The sequence below is a fragment of the Lampetra planeri genome, chromosome 6 (genome assembly GCF_965212315.1).
Source record: "Lampetra planeri chromosome 6, kcLamPlan1.2.h2, whole genome shotgun sequence".
NCBI classification, from domain to species: domain Eukaryota; kingdom Metazoa; phylum Chordata; class Hyperoartia; order Petromyzontiformes; family Petromyzontidae; genus Lampetra; species Lampetra planeri.
Genome location: NC_136112.1, coordinates 13799275 through 13817219, shown reverse-complemented (window position 1 = coordinate 13817219; position 17945 = coordinate 13799275). Strand labels below are relative to the sequence as shown.

The 17945-nt window shown below is 44.7% G+C and overlaps 1 protein-coding gene across 1 annotated transcript; it reads left to right on the top strand.

The window, feature by feature from the left end:
- The first annotated feature begins 7545 nt into the window (after window positions 1–7545).
- On the top strand, window positions 7546–17196 carry C6H19orf53 (chromosome 6 C19orf53 homolog). Its single transcript, XM_078595614.1, has 3 exons — window positions 7546–7767; window positions 11145–11200; window positions 13512–17196. The coding sequence occupies exons 1-3, from the start codon at window positions 7665–7667 to the stop codon at window positions 13689–13691; spliced, it is 339 nt and encodes a 112-aa protein (XP_078451740.1). The 5' UTR covers window positions 7546–7664; the 3' UTR covers window positions 13692–17196.
- The last annotated feature ends 749 nt before the right edge of the window (window positions 17197–17945 follow it).

The window sequence follows — 17945 nt, the reverse complement described above, 5'->3', positions numbered from 1 at the left end:
TGCAAACTGCAGAGTTTACACGTTGATTGCCAACCACAACCACCTACCCATCAACCAAGACCTCAACGAGGTTCTCTGCTACCGACTGAAGTCCTCACCCTCCTGGGATTGCGCTGTTAGCATCCTAGAATGTCACCCAGATCCGGAAGAACGCTGGTGAACAGTGGAACAATGGAGATGTCCATAATAAACACTTCATTCGAGACCCAGACATCGCACACCTCCTGGCGTTGGCATTCCCCCACGAAGACGCTGGTGGAACCATCAACTTTATCAGAACATCAACAGACCAATGCGCACATCTCCTTCGTAATTGGAAAAATAAAGAATAACTACAGTGCGACTGTCGTTATGCAAACCAAACTATGGACGGACCATATAGCAAACCACTGTGCTTAAGTGGAAGAATAGCAAAACAACATGAACTCTCTCTTGAAACCCTTTCGTTATGAGCAGACCTCGACATTGCCATTTCGCTCCTGAACCAGTCACGTAACGAGCGTGGGGGCAGGGGGTGCCTTGGCTCCTCTGGTGACCAAAGCTACGAATTGGGGCTCCCTTTACAACCACCATGAGATATGTGTTCAACAACAGTGTAAAAGAACAAAAACTTATTTAAAACGCAGTATTTTTTTTTTTATAAAAGAGCTTTCATTTAATATTGGCTGCATTTTGCAAAGACGGAACACCCCAACAGACCGTGAACGTAATGAAGAACATACGGTTGACCTGTATTCTTGTACAAGGAAATTGAGTTTTCAGGTCCATACGGCGTACATCCGTTTCAATACGGGCCTACAAAATTTGTTGTTTATGTTTCTCCCTTGTGATGGAACTTTGGAGGATGAACGTTGAGATTTGTAAGGGCAGGGGGTGACCAATAAGGTCTGAATTGGTCTGTCACCCGTACCTCTCTTCATTATTGACGACTTGTAGCACAGCACACGGCAGATGCCTTCGCAGTGTGACTTACGACCTCCTCTTGATTCCAAGATTCAGGACGGTCACGTCTATGCGCCGCTTCTCGGTGGCTGCCCCAACAGTCTGGAATGCAATGCCTCTGCACATTCGCAGCATCACCTCAATCGTCTCCTTCAAGAGACGCTTTCGAGTGACTCTGAGCTTGGCTCCGCCTCTGAGTTGCGGCCGTTAGGTCCGCAAATTTGCGCGCGTTATAAATTGCATTATTATTATTATATGGTTGGTACTGATAAGGGGTTGACAGGGATGAGATGTGATTAGGCAAAAAGATCCGCGATATAAAGCCTCGGTACGACCGTGTGAGACGAATCAAATCCTGGACTGGGGTCCCAACTGACCGATTGCCACACCCCCTGCGCTGATAATTACATAATGTAGTTACACCAATGTCCTGAACATATTTCTATACGCAAGAATAGAATATAACCATCTCACCACACTATTTCATTATTAGTCTATTACACCATCTCACCACCACACAATCATCCCACACAATCACGTCCAGATCCCACACTTTTTTCAAATAAAGAGAGCGTGACAGCTTGTACTCAGGTAAGCTCACTCTGAGCTGATTGGTAGTTGCTACCCCAGTTGCCCACAAGGGGGAACTGTGATCAGACCTGTTCATATATTGAGCAACGAGATTTTTACAACGGGATATATTGTGGCAACCATTGCCGTTGACGATTTCAGCATGCTTTTGTGTTATCCCGAGTTGAACAAGACTCCAGCTTGTTCAGAATGCAGCTGCTCGAATACTTATGTAGGGGTCTTACGGAGGAAATATGTGTCGAGCTGATATGTATGGGATCCTACGGGAAACTAGCACAGTGGGCTGTGCTACGTCAGTGCACGGGCAGGTGCCCTCTACGACGTCCGCGCTTCGGACGTTACGATCCCCCGGGGCCCCACCCCTCAGGGAGGGGGATGTATAAAAGGGGAATGTATCGGGGGGCTAGAGAGAGTTGGGTTAGCTAAGAAGAGAAGACGGAAGACGTCCGAGATAGAGCCCTGGTCTCCCCCTGCTACGCCGTCCTTGTCAGGACCGCGCAGGCTCGAGCCAGTGGCGTGGTGCCAGAGCCAGAGCCAGTGTTGGTCTGGACTCTGAGTACCGGGCCCGACTGACCAGTGTCGGGCCAAGATAGCCTCCCCTAGTCCACGAGAGGAGGACTCTGAGGCAGGCTAGGGTTAGCTAGGAGGTGTGTCCTCAGATAGACGGGTGAGGGGGCCAATACCCCCTCAAGTGTGTATGTCACAACGTTTGTTGTAATAAACCTCAGTGTGCCTCAACCACGGGTGTCGACCTGTATTCGACGGTACTACACTTACACGTACACCATTACGTGAGCACATTCCACCAGTCCTCTTTTCTTCATTAGTTACCGGTTAAATTCCGAGTGGATTTTAAGATACTGTTATTAACCGAAAAGGCTTTAAAGGGTTCACCTCACATTGCTTGGAGGAACTAATAAATGTATATATTCCATCAGGGGCGGTTTCTTCATTAGGGCGATTGGGCGATGCACCACCAATGTCATTCAACCACAGAGTCACGCTAGCCGTCACTGTGCTGCTGGATATAGTCCAATCAGCGTCATGCTACGTTCTGTGGAGTACTGCCTCTTTTTGGGCGATTTCCCTCCAGCTGAGAATCGCCCCAAGTGGTCCCATAGACTTACATTTAAAGATGTTTTTTTTCGAACGGGGGCGCTGCAATGCATTCTCTATGGGTTCCGGGAGGGCTCGCCCTAACGTGCTTACGTCATCATACGTGCTTACGTCATCATACGTAAGCACGTTTCATCCAACAATATAATTTGTCGCCACCTAGTGGATTCTTTAATAAAATAAACCTGAGTGGTTTGTTTTAATAGTGAGTATAGAAACAAACAAGATGTATTGTAAGAGTCACTTTATTTTTCATTAATATTAAAGAAGTGAAGTTGCCTTTACATGCTTAAGCTGTTAATTTATCCATTGCATGGGTGGACCTTATCCTTATCAATCATCCAGACATTTGCCCCCCCTGAGAGATTTTGCAGGAGCCGCCACTGTATTCCATCAAGGTCCTTAAGATCTTGTGATCTCCAACTGCTCAGCACTCCCAGGTCTAGGTTGCGCTCTTTTCATGATCGGGCTTTTGTTAGCATGGCACCCAAGCTATGGAACGCCTTGCCACTTGAAATCAGGCAATCAGAGTCGGCGGATATATTTAAGTCTGCTTTGAAAACCCATATCTTTAAACTGGCCTTCCCTCTTTAGTTTGGTCGGTTGCCCTGGTTCTGTTTTTTGTTTCCTGCTTTTCAACCATTGCACATTGGGATCCTAGGATGGAATGCGCATTATAAATTTTAATTATTACTATTATAACCATTGCTCTAAAAATCACCCAGTGGCTCATGTCCATAAATAATGCTTGTTTATCTACACTCTCTATAGCCTTTTTCACACTTGCCAAATGCATCTGAGGCCACGTCCCTATACAAGTTACGATGTTTTTTTTTTCAGGCAAGCTGTACCCCTCGATATTATAATCGACCTTGTCCAGTAGGTTCTGACCAATCGTACCTCCTGCACGTCCACAGTGGTTGTTCTGGTCTAGAAAACAATTGTAGGCCCTCAAAATTGTATAGATTGTTGGCAACATTCACAATATATATTTAAGCGAGGCCTTAATTACCTCTACTTATATCAGAACGCAGAAAACTGTCATACATGTGTAGTGACAGGGTGTTGACCATGAAGAGTAACTACGGGTATGGGTGCACTATGTAACAGCCAACCATAAAGGGGGTGTAACTGGGCCAAGGGTCAGAGGCGGTGATCAATCAGGAAGCTCCTGGAACCTGCATGAGAGTTCTAGAAGGGGGCGTGGCCAGAGGCGGGGCTTGGCCACGCTGAGGAGTATATAAGAGGGAGGTAACCAGAGGTTCGGGGCTGTCGTGAGGGTTCGAGTCCTGGCTGCCGTCGCTGTCTTCACCGTCGTCTCTTCATCATCATCCGGCCGTATGCCCGATCCGCTGTACGGTCCCCATCGTCGTCATCGCTGTATCAGTCAGCCAGCTATATAGTTAGACGCCAGCGATGTGGCTGTATGAGTGGGTCAGCTCTACGTAGCCCAGTGTATATGTTGCTCAGTGATATTGCCTGTAAAGTGTGGGAAATAAATAAGGAGCCCTCTACAAGTCGTGTCTCGGAAGTCGCTCACTACACATGCATGGCAATGCATAACCCATAATCACCAACATAATTATGATCAACATTGTTGGCAAAATCATCATTAGAGTGTAGGCAGCTGTGGATAATAATACATATGTAGTGGGTTCCACGGAGGAATACACTTGAATTTGGAGGAAACACGTTTATCATTAAATGGCCCCAACAGGGCTACTACCTAACGTAACAATGAGTTAACTACATAACCGGGTCAGGTCAGAATATACTGCCTGACCCATGATGCCGAACGTGATGACCGTAGATCGAAGCGACGTAGCCCGGCGGGTTGATTCCATAAGACAGCCGCGATTGCTCTCCTGACCCCCCTTTTTATCCCCTGAGTGGGGCTCCCTCCGCCCTCGGCCCCGCCCCCTTGAGGATCTTCCCAGAAGGTTCTGGGCCTCACACGACCTGTCCTTCTCGTCACCTGTCACCCCCCCTCCATATCTTCTCCTCGTCACGTGCCCTCCCGGGTTCCTCTATACCAGGGGTCGGCAACCAAAATAACAAGAAGAGCCATTTCTTTCCAATTCGGTACAAAATGCAGTATTTCAAGAGCCGCAATGCATCTGAGTACATACTGTACATACGTACATATTGTCAAGAAGCAGCCCATAAAGAGCCGCATGCGGCTCCGGAGCCGTAGGTTGCCGACCCCTGCTCTATACTGTCACGTCCTCGACTGTCTCTCCCTGACAGCCACCCGGGACCTTGCCCCCGAGAGTCCCCTTCCATGCCATAACATACACTTGTATTTGAGAGAAGCTCTCACACACACAATTCCACTCTCCTGTCAGTGACTCTCGCTAGACGCAGTAGTGACCCAATATATGTCGCTACACATATATCGCATTCCATGGGTGGATCGTAAACACTTCATGCAGATCTCAGGAGAAATCAAAACATTAATATGAGGATAAAACTATTTTCTTTACAGCTGATGGCAAAAAAAAATCCGAGACTAGGAATTCAAACATTAAAGAACATAATAGCATCTACCAATATATCCCACTAGCATTTGATGTTCGCGGAGCCTGTTGAGATACCCCAGAATGGATCAGAGTGCTTGGTGTATGGGCCACCAATGCACTAGAGTAGTACTCTGCAGCACCCCCTGAAAATCAAGCAATTTTATAATACACTATATTACTTCTTAGCAATCCAAGGGCCGTTGCATTATTCTAGAACAGTAAAGCACTTAAACATCTTAACTGGTTCAAGTTCTATATGACAGTTAAACACGTTGGCTTTCGCAACCAATATTATTCATAATAAACGTTTTTGGGTTTAGATTGCGTTATTTATAAATGTGTCGTAATCCTTCACCACCCGACACGGTGGTGGAGGGTTTAGTACGACGTTTTGCTGGTAATTGCATCCAGCAAGACCGGGAGCAAGAGCAGAGCCTCACCATTCTGGCGAATTGCCCGATGATGCTGGATGCAATTACCAGCGAAACGTCGTACTCAAAAATTGTAAATGTTGTGGTTTCACAATTCAACACACCGGTGGGCTAAAGTAGTGAACTATTTGTCTTTTTGTCAACGTGACACTTTTTTTGCTGATTGGCCGTGTCGGGTGGTGGAGGGTTTCGACAAATTTATAAATAACGCGATCTAACCCAAAAACGCTGATTATGAATTCTATGACACTGAAAAGTGTTAACCGAGTTACCCTGATCACAGAAAATATTTTGGCAATGCATAGGAAGATGGATACAACTGTCAGCTGAACTGGCAGTTGGATTGCCATTTGGAAGATCTATTGCATGAACATTTTATTTTTTATTCATCAGCTTTTAAAAAAGTTTTTCATTTTAAATATATACATGTTATTCTTTCTGTAATACCCATTACACATCTTTTTGAGTGATGTACTGTTAAATCCCGCCGGAATCATATCCAGCGATCATTATTTTAACCCAACATTACAATGTGTATTTTGGGGGCCCAATAAAATTCGAAAATTGAAAGTTTTAGTGTATTCTCGTTGTATTGGCTCGACTTTTTTTGTTGTAAATTTCAGCTCTAAATTTTCTAGAAGTGTCAGCTAACTCACCCCCTCCTATTCTGGGGAGCCCTAACAGGGAGCCGTGGTGGCGAGATGTTATCTCCATCACTTGGTATAAAGGTCGTGGATTCGATCAACGACTCTGACGCCTGTATATACGGAGTTTCCATGTCTCTCTCCCCGTGGTCACATGGATTTTCTCTGGGTTTTCCCTCCACATTTAGAATCATGCGTTTGCACTAAGTATTTATGTGCTGTACATTTCCACATGAAAAGCCACTTCGTTGGGCTATCATTCGTGGCCGGGTCGTTTTTCTCAAAAAAAGAGCAATACAGCTCAGTGGGCTTTACCTGGTAAAATAAAAAAAAGTTTTGTTTGAATACAAAAATATTCAAATTTTAAAATGTTCTGGTTTCGAGTATCGACTTTGCTGTATTTGTACGCAAATGCTCACTGCCCTAAGTAGCCCTTATAGTTAACTTACCCTCCCTCCCCATTTTGGAAGACCAAACTGAAGGGCCCCAAAAGAGCAAATTGCAGCTTTCTCCAGTTGTAAGGGGCAACTCAATTATATTTGTGGCAAAAACTTGTAGCTGTTTTGTGATCTCCCACCAGCCCTTGTAGAATGGGCAAGGTGACCCTCAACCTGCCCCTCTCTCATTTTGTGGGAGGGCCCCTTCCAGCGGCCATTTTAAAACAAAATGGCGGCACCGTGGCTGCCCACCAATGAGGAATCTCGACACTCTATTTGGGGGGACATTTCCACATCTAAATCGGCGAACAATTGCGGCATCGAGAGGGCCACAGCGAGCCAGACCGACTGATTGTCCGGCGGAAATGGTGTTTTTCATTTCCATTTGTAAAGTTTTCAATATGACACACACCAACTGAAAGTGTTGGGACTCTTTGTGGCTCAGTGAAGCAAGGCAGTAGTAATCGCTTGCACGCATCATCACAACTTCCGGCAAATGTAAATCCAGTATATATGTTCAGTATCCACCATGAGCAATCCACTGCTGGATGACGGCATCACCAAACCACCGTCGCATGTCTCTTTCCAGCCACCTCCTGAGAATATTAACTATTTTTGAGCTAAATGCAGAGTGCTACAGTTCTGCCCCCCCCCCCCCCCCCCCCTTGTAAACCCACATCAAGAAACAAAACAAAAATCCCCTTGAAAAAATATAAATCCGCCGTATTTCTCGAGGTCAGAGGGAAAAAACCCCTCTGTAATGGCAACAAACGCGTGGATCGCTTCTCGAGGAATCGACAAACCACTCGATTCCACAGCCCACGGGCTGCTTAACGTTACTGGGGGGTGCGGGGGTGCGAATCGCGGAATCGAATCGACATCGTTCATTAACCACCCGATTCGCAGTCGCGGGAATCGATCCAGGCTCCGTGTCGTCGTCGTCGTCCTCGTCCTCTTCCCGCTCCGCCGACTGTGAGGGTCGCGATGGCGCAGGGCAACCTGAAGCTGAAGGCGAAGGCGCGTGCAGCCACGGGCAAGAAGCAGAAGTCGGCGCAGCCCGCAAAGGCCAAAAGTCCCAAGAAGGGAGGTGGGCGACGGATGATTTGGCGGTCGAACCGCAGTCGTCGTTGTTGTTGTTGGGATGGCGTCGTGCGATCCTTAGGCTCCTCCACATAATCGTCATCATCAACGTCAGCAGCGAGCCATTGTCCATCCACTGCTAGATGGAGGCCTGTCGGTATCACGCTCGTTTCGCACGTGAATTTAAATTCGCTCCGTCTCCGCGGTGGCGGGGCCACCCACGTGCGTTTGTGCCCTCCACGTGGGTTCGTTCTGGGGCTGGTGCTGGGTGCTTTGACCCAGCCCGGTGACTTTAATTTGTCGGTAAGATGTCTCGACAATTGTACGCTATCCACGTCGTTCCTCTGCCCCCTTAACACGTGCGCAGTCTTCTCAATGAGCCGCAGTTAAGAGGTCCGCTTGCGTTAATCGTGTGTGCAGTATATAGATATGGAATAGGTGTTCGCTAACAGCAATTGCACTAAGATTATGTTAAAGCTGTGTCGTTTTGAGAAAGAAAATATAAAAGCCTCGCCCCCCCCCCTCTCGCAGTCATGGGGCTTACAAAGCCAATCACACAGTGGCCCTTACAATGGCCATTGGGGCTCATTGAGCCTCAATAAGGCTGCCCCCCCCCCCCGTGTGTGTTGAGATGAAATCGTGAGACATTGTACGGGAGAGCGGTGGTGCAGTGGTTAGCGCACTGCGCCACAAACCTTGCGTCCACCCGAATTCTATTCGCGGCCACGACGGCGAAAGGTCTCATTGTCTCAACCTGCCCTGGGTCTCCCCGACTCGGTCTGAAATGATTCGCTATTTGGTGGTGCAGTGTGTTTGTGTGCGAAGATCAGCACAGGGGAGACAAAGGTGGCCGAGCCTGGTGCTGGCCAAACCATTGCTCAGAATAAGAATATTTCTGGACATGTCCAAGAGGGGCGGGTCAGAACCTTACAATAATAAACAATAGAAATACACGATATGGGTGCAAAATATAGGAAAGGTAAACGTCACTTAATACTATAGAAATCAAACGAAACTTTAAAAAAAAATAATTACCAGGAAAAAGCCCACCGAGGTGTTAACTTATTTTTCAGAAGCGACCTTGTCACAAATGATAGCTCAACTAAATGGCTCGTGATGTGGTATTTTATAGCAACCAAATAGTCTAAACGCGCGTTTCTAAATATGGAGGGAAAAGCGGGAAGACATGGAGGAAAATCCACGAGACCACGAGTAGAGACACCGCAATCTCCGAATATACCGCAGACATCAGGGTCGGGATCGAACCCACGGCCTCCATTGAAATACGAGGTCGTGAACGACAACAGCCCCAACATTCTGTTGTCCTACGGGGAGATTGTTGACTGCGGTGTGGTCGTAAATTCGATGGCATTTGTTTGCTATAGTCTGACGTCATAAGGTGCTCTCTAACAGTTCTTGCACAGACAGTCTTGGCATGGTAATGTTTGCTATGATCGCCCTTTGAACAACGACTGAACCCCAGAAAATATTGGACTTCCTCTCGTTGGTACTCGTCATGAAATGAAATTTCGGCGCACCTGTGTGCCTCCCCTAGGTGTGGTGGCGTAACGTGAACCATTCAGGTTTATCGGCACCCGTAAACCGGTAACCGTTTGTACTCATCAATTACCGGTTCACAACGTCAGGAACTGGTGACATCGATTTCAGGGGAAATGTTAGTAGTGTAAAGATTGGCACGCTCCAGCCTACAAAGGGCACGGCGGCTTATGTCACCGCGTGGTAAATGTGCCCTCGTTTCTCAGTTTAAAGGTAAATATGCAGCTCTGCAATTGCTTACTCACGCCATTCGAAGGGAGCCTGTAGTGTGATATTTGGTCTACTCTTCCTTGCTGACCGTGTACGTCTTGGAAGAGGTGGGCTTACCCACACTTTATCCCAACACGTGACCTGTCGGTAGAATAGTTGGTTGTGCTAACCATGACACCACGGAAACGCCCCTAATTTTCTCAGTTGAAAGGTAAAATAAATAATGTGGATGCAAACAGGTAACCGATTTTTACCGGGTTTTATTCTATATGCTTACCAGTAATGTAAATACACGACATTTACAACCCGAATGAAAGTCAGCTGTTGAGAGACAGGGCAGCCTTGTGTATTTGCGTCTTCTCAATGTGCGCCTTCTCAATGTGCGCTCACCATGGGTACTTTGTTTCTCGAGGGGGCCATCCAGATTATGCAAGTGGTTGGTAATTGTCTTTTTAACTGTCATGTCGGTGCTTCATGCACACAGTGGAGAACAACACCCAACACCGTGTTGAGTAACGACACACGCCAATTCCTTTTGTTCATTACGACAGTCAAGAGGTGCCATTCATTGACTGCATTCATGTTCTGAACACATTTTGCTCCTAGTACATAGACTGTAAGTAACCAATAGGACAGATTTGGTTTCAGAGAACAAAGACCACAACTAATTCAGCTGCTTAGCTTTAGCTAATCAGTTTGTTTCAAATTGTTGCGTAAGAAGAAAATTTATTATTGGTCATATGAACCTCATTGTGGTACTCCGTGGTCCCATAAGCCCCCATCGCATAAACTGCGCTGCGAGGTCATCTTATGTCTGTTGAAGGCGGACGGTACGGCAATCTATTCCTCTCGACGAGCTCTACACGATACACTAGTTAAAGTTTCAAAGTTTTGTTTATGACTGGCAATTTTGGCGACGGTGCTTGGTGAAGAACGAGAGGATTAATTTATGGTGGGTCGCGGCGTTTATGTGTGCGGTGGGACGGAGTCGCCATGAATAAATACATTAATTACGATTTTGACTTAAGTTTATTCAGGATCCTGCCACAAGGTTCATATGAAAGCTGAGATGCCTGTGGTGTGATGATTAGTACACTGTCCTTGCAATCTAATCCAGACTTCCTATCAGACTCCTGGCAGGGCAGTTGTAATAATGGGGCAAGTTATTTAACCTCCGGGCCTCTGTCCACCTGATCGGCAGGTCACGTGTGGTGGGATGCAATGTGGGTACTCTCACCTTTTACACTGTCTGACCGGTGTGGAAGAGTAGGCCAGATATCCTTCAGAGGGGCTCTCTTGTGCTTCCTGTAGTGGAGGCCCTTCTGCCAACATTGGCCTATGCAAGTAATTGCTGGGCTGCACCTTTACCTTTTTATATCAAGGCTTAATAATTAGCAAACCTGCCTCAAGTTGTAAAGTAGGTCTAAATTATCAACTGTCCCTGTATAACTAGAGTTCCACATTGTTCCCTGGAAAAACAGATGTAAAAATTCAGTCGACTTGCACATGCATTCATTTTCTCCACCGGACTGTTGACACATTTTTGTCTGGAGTATAATTATGCTTCATTGTAACCTCTTGATGTGCTTCTGTGTGTGTGTGCGAATGCGTGCATAGGTCGTGTCATTGCCCCGAAGAAAGCTAAAGTTGTGGAGTCCCAAAAGCTGAAGAAGGTAAGCAGCTTAATGGGTCTGTAGGGAGGGAACTCTGTTGCTCTTTAACATTTTAATTACAGTTTGTGCTAATTGTGTGAACCCCACATTCATAAGCATGCACCGCATTCAGAAATGGTCACTTCACTTTAGTTGTTTCTCCTCCAGTGCCAAACCGTTAATGCTCGGTGAAACTTATCGTTTAGATTTACCAATTCATTCCCACTGGTCGCTGGATACAGATATTAAGCATTTAAAGAATAGCATATTTATATAAATTGAGGAATCAAATGCACTGGGATTCAGTCAGCGTTATCTTCTTGCTGGCAGTAAACTATATACTGGCAGTCCAGACTTTTACAACAATGTATTCCTAGAAACCCCATTGTAAATTGGATCGTATTGTCCTAAATCGGACCCTATTTTTGCATAGACGGTAGAAACAGCAGAGATATCACTTGCCAATGTGTTTTGCCTTTTATCAGCCATATTTAAGTGTTTAATCAGTAACAATCCACAAAAAAACACTTGAGAATAACAATTTCCACGCCAAGTCACATTCAAAAGGCAGACTGACTGTTCAAATGTGTCTTGTCTATGTTTGTGCATGTATTTTTATGATCACAGTCTCACCTTTGTACAGCCAGAGCTCATTTATAATTTAAAAGGCAAGTGGGCATTGTGCCTAATGAATACAACACTTGTGTGGACAAACACAGATCGAGAGCACTTTCATGCCTTAGAACAAACATTGGCTTGTACTTGAACAAATGTATCAAGTGTTTAGCTAATGCTAGGGTAATGGCCCGTTGCCTAAGGGCGTTTCACAGATAGGTCGCTGCTGATAACGTTTTTCCTTGATCTCTTAGGAACGGTGATTTATCGTAAGATGGTTAATTTACACATTTGGAATATTTAACAGTTTTTGTTATTTAATCAAGCAAAAAAATATTTGTACCCTACTTAGCGTCACAGATTCCCAGTACGTATCACCTCAATGGGATCTCGGCTGGTTTACGTGAATAATGTTGCTCTGTTGTGTTTTTTTCTATTGCACAAAGGGGTCACGAGATTGCTATGCAAAGCAAAACCTGTCCGTCGCATGCCTCGTTTACATGAAGCAGTTCCGCCAGAGGGACCACTACAGCTAAAACAAAATCGCAGACGAATAACAACTTCTTTGACCTAATTTGAATTTTGGGAGGTCAGTCGTTTTTGGCTCATCACATGTGAATCATCGTCATCAGGATGAGCCATGATTAATCTACATGATTAATCCTCCCCAAGCCATCGTCATCTCGTGGTTCTGTCATGCAACTATCCCCCTTAGCGCCTGCACACAAGCTCATTTCATCCCTCCATCTCCTCAGTGGTCGTCCTCTTGTCTCCCATCAACATTATTAACCATGATCCTTTCGAGTGGCATGTCATACCCAAGACCACTTTTCCTACCTCTTATTTTTCATACCATATGGTTTGGACAAAATACACCGAACAGCTTATTTTGGTGACAGTGGGTTGGCAGTGATGCACAAGCACAAATGACAAAAAACTCAACATGCTCTTCATTAATACTGCCTTAAAAAGAAAATATATATTTGACAACGTTTCAGGCATTGGCCCTTCATCATAGCACATGAAAAAGAGCCATTACCCAAAACATTGGCGAATGCATGTTTATATATTTTCTATTAAGGCAGTGTTATTGATAAACGTTTTCAAAATGTTTTTGTTTACACTTTGTTTACACTGGACCAGTTTCAGAATAGGATTTCCCTTTTTTATGGCAACAAAACAAGTGTGAAGATGTTACAAAACCAAATTGAAACCTTTTACAAGGAATTATGTCTGCATTAACCACAATACTTGTGGTCAGAATGCAAACAAGAAACATACTCTGATAATATATGCATTGTCTTTGAAACTGATTGGTCCACACCAATCAGTGGTCCACATCAATCAGTTTCAAAGACAATGCATATATTATCAGAGTATGTTTTTTGTTTGCATTCTGACCACAAGTATTGTGGTTAATGCAGACATGATTCCTTGTAAAAGGTTTCAGTTTGGTGTTGTGACATCTTAACACCTGTTTCGTTGCTAGAAAAAAGGGGAAAACCTATTCTCATATTTTGGTACCTGCAAAGGAGGTCCCATGATGTAACTGGACCAGTTTCTTTCATGTGAGAAATGCCTACTCGGGCAACAGCTTACATTTTTACCACTTAAGTTTTGTACTTAGCTCCAGTGACATGGCTGGTGAACAACACGTAGCATTGCTGGTGTTAAATGAACCACGTGTGCGCTTGTGTTGTGCTTGTGCGCATCTCAGCGTCTGGAGGTGGCCATACGAGGCCGCATCGAGGAGGAGCTGAGCGTCAAGGCAAGCGCCAGAAAATCAAGAGGGAAGGCAGTGGCCACTAAGGCCTCGCAGGGCGGTCAGAGCCAAGCCAAGCCAGGCAAGTCGGCCCCTAAGCGAGGCAGACCGGCAGCAAAGACTAAATCTGCTTAGAAGTAAACGTGGCGGATTTCCTGATGGTGCCCCATTAGTGGTTGAGTTGATGTTTTTTGTTTTTATTGCTGTTGTGACGTAGGTGTTTATTATCTTCGAATGACAGTCACTAACACTGAAGTATAAAAGTTGCTCTGTGGTCCAACTCAAATCCGTCCATATATCTTCACGTGTGTGTCGTCAGAACTGCTGCCAGTAAAAGCATTACCTTGTTGCAAGTTTACAACAAAAATACACGTGATGATCACTGGCACGTTTAATTTTTTTATGGTCCATTTTATATAATGCACAATTGTATTGAGGGCTCATGTCTTTTACATTGTCTTCGTTCGCAAGCATCCACATCACAGGCCACACTGAGCCAATGGCAGGAATTGAAAACGAACATCTGAATGCAGAATTAGTAGTGGCATCTACATAACTGCTGCCAAATGGGAAAAGTGTGGCATAAATCCGGACCTAAAACTGTCCTTGGTACACTTTGTGTTCGTGCACGCCAAGCAAGTGAACAGCCAGCGGTGGGGAAAAACAGCTTTGGCGTTGTGATAGGATAGTGGACTAGAACGTTGTCTGGATAACTTGCAAGCAAACATCGTTGAGTCTTAAGGCAAGATTTATTTTCAAGAGGGTGCCGAACGTGATAAGCCATTTATGTTTTGGGAGTGTTTTGGCACGTGGCTGAAAATTGGAGTGCCTAGAGAAAACTGGTGCGTACTAGAGGAGAACACACAAGTCAACACGGGTAATTTGTTAGAAGCCTACTGCCTGTACTGATGGCATAACCTTGTTGCCCAGTTTGTGGGTGCTCATGCAAGTGACGGGTTATCACATATCATTTGAGCTCTATTGGAGAGTGTGTACGTACGTATGTTTACATTTCTCAAGTTAAAGGATCGATTAAATTTGTGTTGAATGCGCATGAATGTGTAAAACACACGGTGAACAAAAAGGGAAATGCTTTATGCATGCCAGCTTAGATCAGTGTCGAGCATCGGGGCGTTGACCAGCACTTTGTGTTGAAACGCCCCAGTTGCATTTTCCTTGTTGATTATTCAGTGTGCCTACCGTGTGCCACCCTCGACCTAACTGAAGCAGCATGTGCCCACCCGCCACAGTCTGCAGGCTTGTAACCGTTAACCTTTTTGGTTTATCGTTTCAAACTGGTATTTTTTTTTTCTTGATGGGTTCATTTCATATTGTCAAGTGATCAGTCAGATGTGCGCCTGCCTCACTAACTGGAGAAAAATCCGTGATGTGTTTAGGAAGCAAGGTGCTTCCTTTCTCTATACTGCACTCATTTGGCTTGGTGACAGTTTCCAAAATGGCCCCCCACTCTTATTATCATACGAGGCGCTCCATTGATCCATGTGAGGTGATGGTTAACGGTGACGGTAAAATACAGCAAGCATCAACGTGCATTTTGTTTGGAAACCCAGTTGTTATAGCAGTTTTTATTTTGAATTATATAATATCAAACTCGCACCGCTTTTGAAAGCCACATCTAATCAAAACGCTTTAGAGCAGTGCAACACAGGTTGTGAAAATGGGTAGAAACGTTTGTGGAAATTTTTAAACTATTATTGAATAAGATGAGGGGTTACTACAAGGTTTAGGTTGAGGAAGAATTAATATTCTGATTACTGGACAACTGGTAGAACAGGTGAAGACATTCAGTTACTTGGGAGCATATCTCATGGAAAATGGATGTGTGCGATTAAGGTCAAGGATTGATATTGTGAATCAGGTAATCGGCAAGAAAGAAAGAGTTGGCAAGAACAATCCGTGAAACTAAAAAAGGAAGATAGTTGAGATGAAGGTGCGGAGCGCTTCTTTGTCTGGAGCGGAAATCTGAAGACTGAGAAAGGATGGAATAAGGTGGAGAAGGATCTAGAGCCAGTGGTGGGCAACCTACAACCTGTGGAGCCCCTCGTGGTGGCCTGGTCCAAGTGTGTCTCGGGTGATGTGTGACGGCATGATGAGTGGGCAAGCAAGTTTTGAAGCTTGTGGCCCACTGATGTGAAGGAGGGCCACTCATGTGTCCCACTGTCTCATCTGGGTTGCTCATCAGTGATGTAGAGAGAGCGAGAGCTGGAAAGAGAAGACCAACGAAGACATCTTTAATGGCATCAACAAAATAATGATAATGGCAGTCATCAGAAGAAGAACTGGATAGGACACATTCTACAAGGGGATGCTTTGATAAAGGATATTGTACAAGGAAGAGTGGATGGGAAAATAATGAGAAAGGCTGAGGATTGGGATGTTGTAAAAGCCGAAGGAAGGGTCTTGTGGAAATGAAGAGGGCAGAGAATAGGATGGAAATTATTGCATCTAAGGCACTGCCGTTAAGGCAGGGCACCAAAGAAAAAGATTGAGAGGGATGATGAGTTTCTACAGTATTAAAAATTACACAAGTCAGTTGTAATAGTGAATCGTAATCAGAGTGCAAAGTTAGGTGTTCATTTAAAGGAGGTCTTAAGTTGGGGTGGGGGGGGAAGCTGGCAACGCTGATGAGGACAATTACAGGCAGGGATGCAGAGGAGGAGTAACCCTGCCTCCCACCCCTTGAGTGAAGTTGGACTGATGGCATTAGGAGATGGTTACTGGAAAAATGGGGGATGAGGAGGAATGTGTAATGAGAAGCGGTGGAGATGAATCCATAAAGGATATTGGAAATATTATTTTGCAGGCAATACTTAGATGGACAGGGAGCCAGTGGGTGGATTTCTGGATTGGAGGTGACTTGCTCAGTGTGAAGTCTGGCTGCCATTTTCTGGATTGCCTGTAGTGTAACAGTGCATATTCTGCAGAAGCCAAGGCAAGATATGGACAATAGAGGGGATCGAAAGATTTCAGTAACGATACGTTGAGCATCGATAGACCAAACCTAAATGCTGGGTTGCTTACAAATCTGCTTTATCAAGTTTGGTACACGTGATGTCAGCTGTTTTAAACGATACAGCTGATGTAGTAACGTAACAAGAGTTAATAAGATCAGATACTGGAGGTTGAAACTGCCTCGTTAGTTGCGTTGAGAAAGTATTGAAGTGAAATAAAGTCAGCCTTATAAGATACCAAAGTGTTCAAAAAACCCAGGAAATGTTTCACCCACATTCAGAAATTGTCGCAAATGCAGGACGAATACAACATTGCTCAAAAACCATATACGTTAAACAAAACATTGCAAGCATTCGATAATGTTTACCTATGAAAGGCTCGTTTAGTCTCAAGACTTTCAGAATGGTGCTGTTTGAGATGTTTAGCTAATATATTTTTGAGTATTTTTGTTGGAGGAATGGGAGTATGGAGAATAACCTACACGTACTCGAAAAGAACACTTGAATTACAAATTTGGGTTTTTGTCATCAAAACTACATTTTCAGTTTAACTCTTGAAATTTTACATGATTTTTAGGTTTTAGATTGTGTTTTTTAATTTGTGTACTGTCGTTGATATTTACGCTTTGCTAACTTAGTTTGAGTTATTAAAATAAGCTTAATGAAAACCTGTTGTTTTTGTGATGTTTGTGTGCGTGAACGTGTTTGGGGAGCGGTCGTGCGGCGGTTATCGCGTTGCACTACCAACTCGGTGGCCTGAGTTTGATTCCCACTCACGGCCAACACCAGTGACGATTATTTGAACCGATCCTAAGCCTCCCCGAGGTTGACTCGGCCCCAATGAGTAGTGGTGCAATGTATAAACATTGCCGCTGGGGAGACAATCGTAGGTGGGCGTAGTGCTGGTCACCTAACCCCTTGTGTGCCGTGCCGGCCTTCATTGGTGCTCGCTAATAGCACTTGCTACAACGGTCTGTTAAGGCTATATGGGGATCTTTATTGCGTGACATTTGTGTTCACATTGAAAAGAGCGTGTTTTGTGGATAAAATAAATCCGTTATAGGATAAAAAAAAAAGTAAAATGAAGTTCCCTTTTAAAATATCGAATAGTGGAGCATTGTCTTGACAGGATAGTAAACATCAAGTAGTGCACCAGGCTTATATTCGAGAATGGCTACAAAAGATTTTGTCACAGAATAACTTTAGAAGTCTCTTCAAAATGCCTCTTGGCGCTTGGAACACGTTTTGCATTTCTTGAACAGGGTGTTCCCCATATATCAAGTAAAACCTTCAATTCCCAGAGCCGAAGTAAGCTACAGACCAAATTCATTCTAATATTTTTTTTCCAGTCGACTAAACTTTTTATTTTTCCAGGTAAGGCCGACTGAGCTCTTTAACTTTTTCACAAATGAACTGG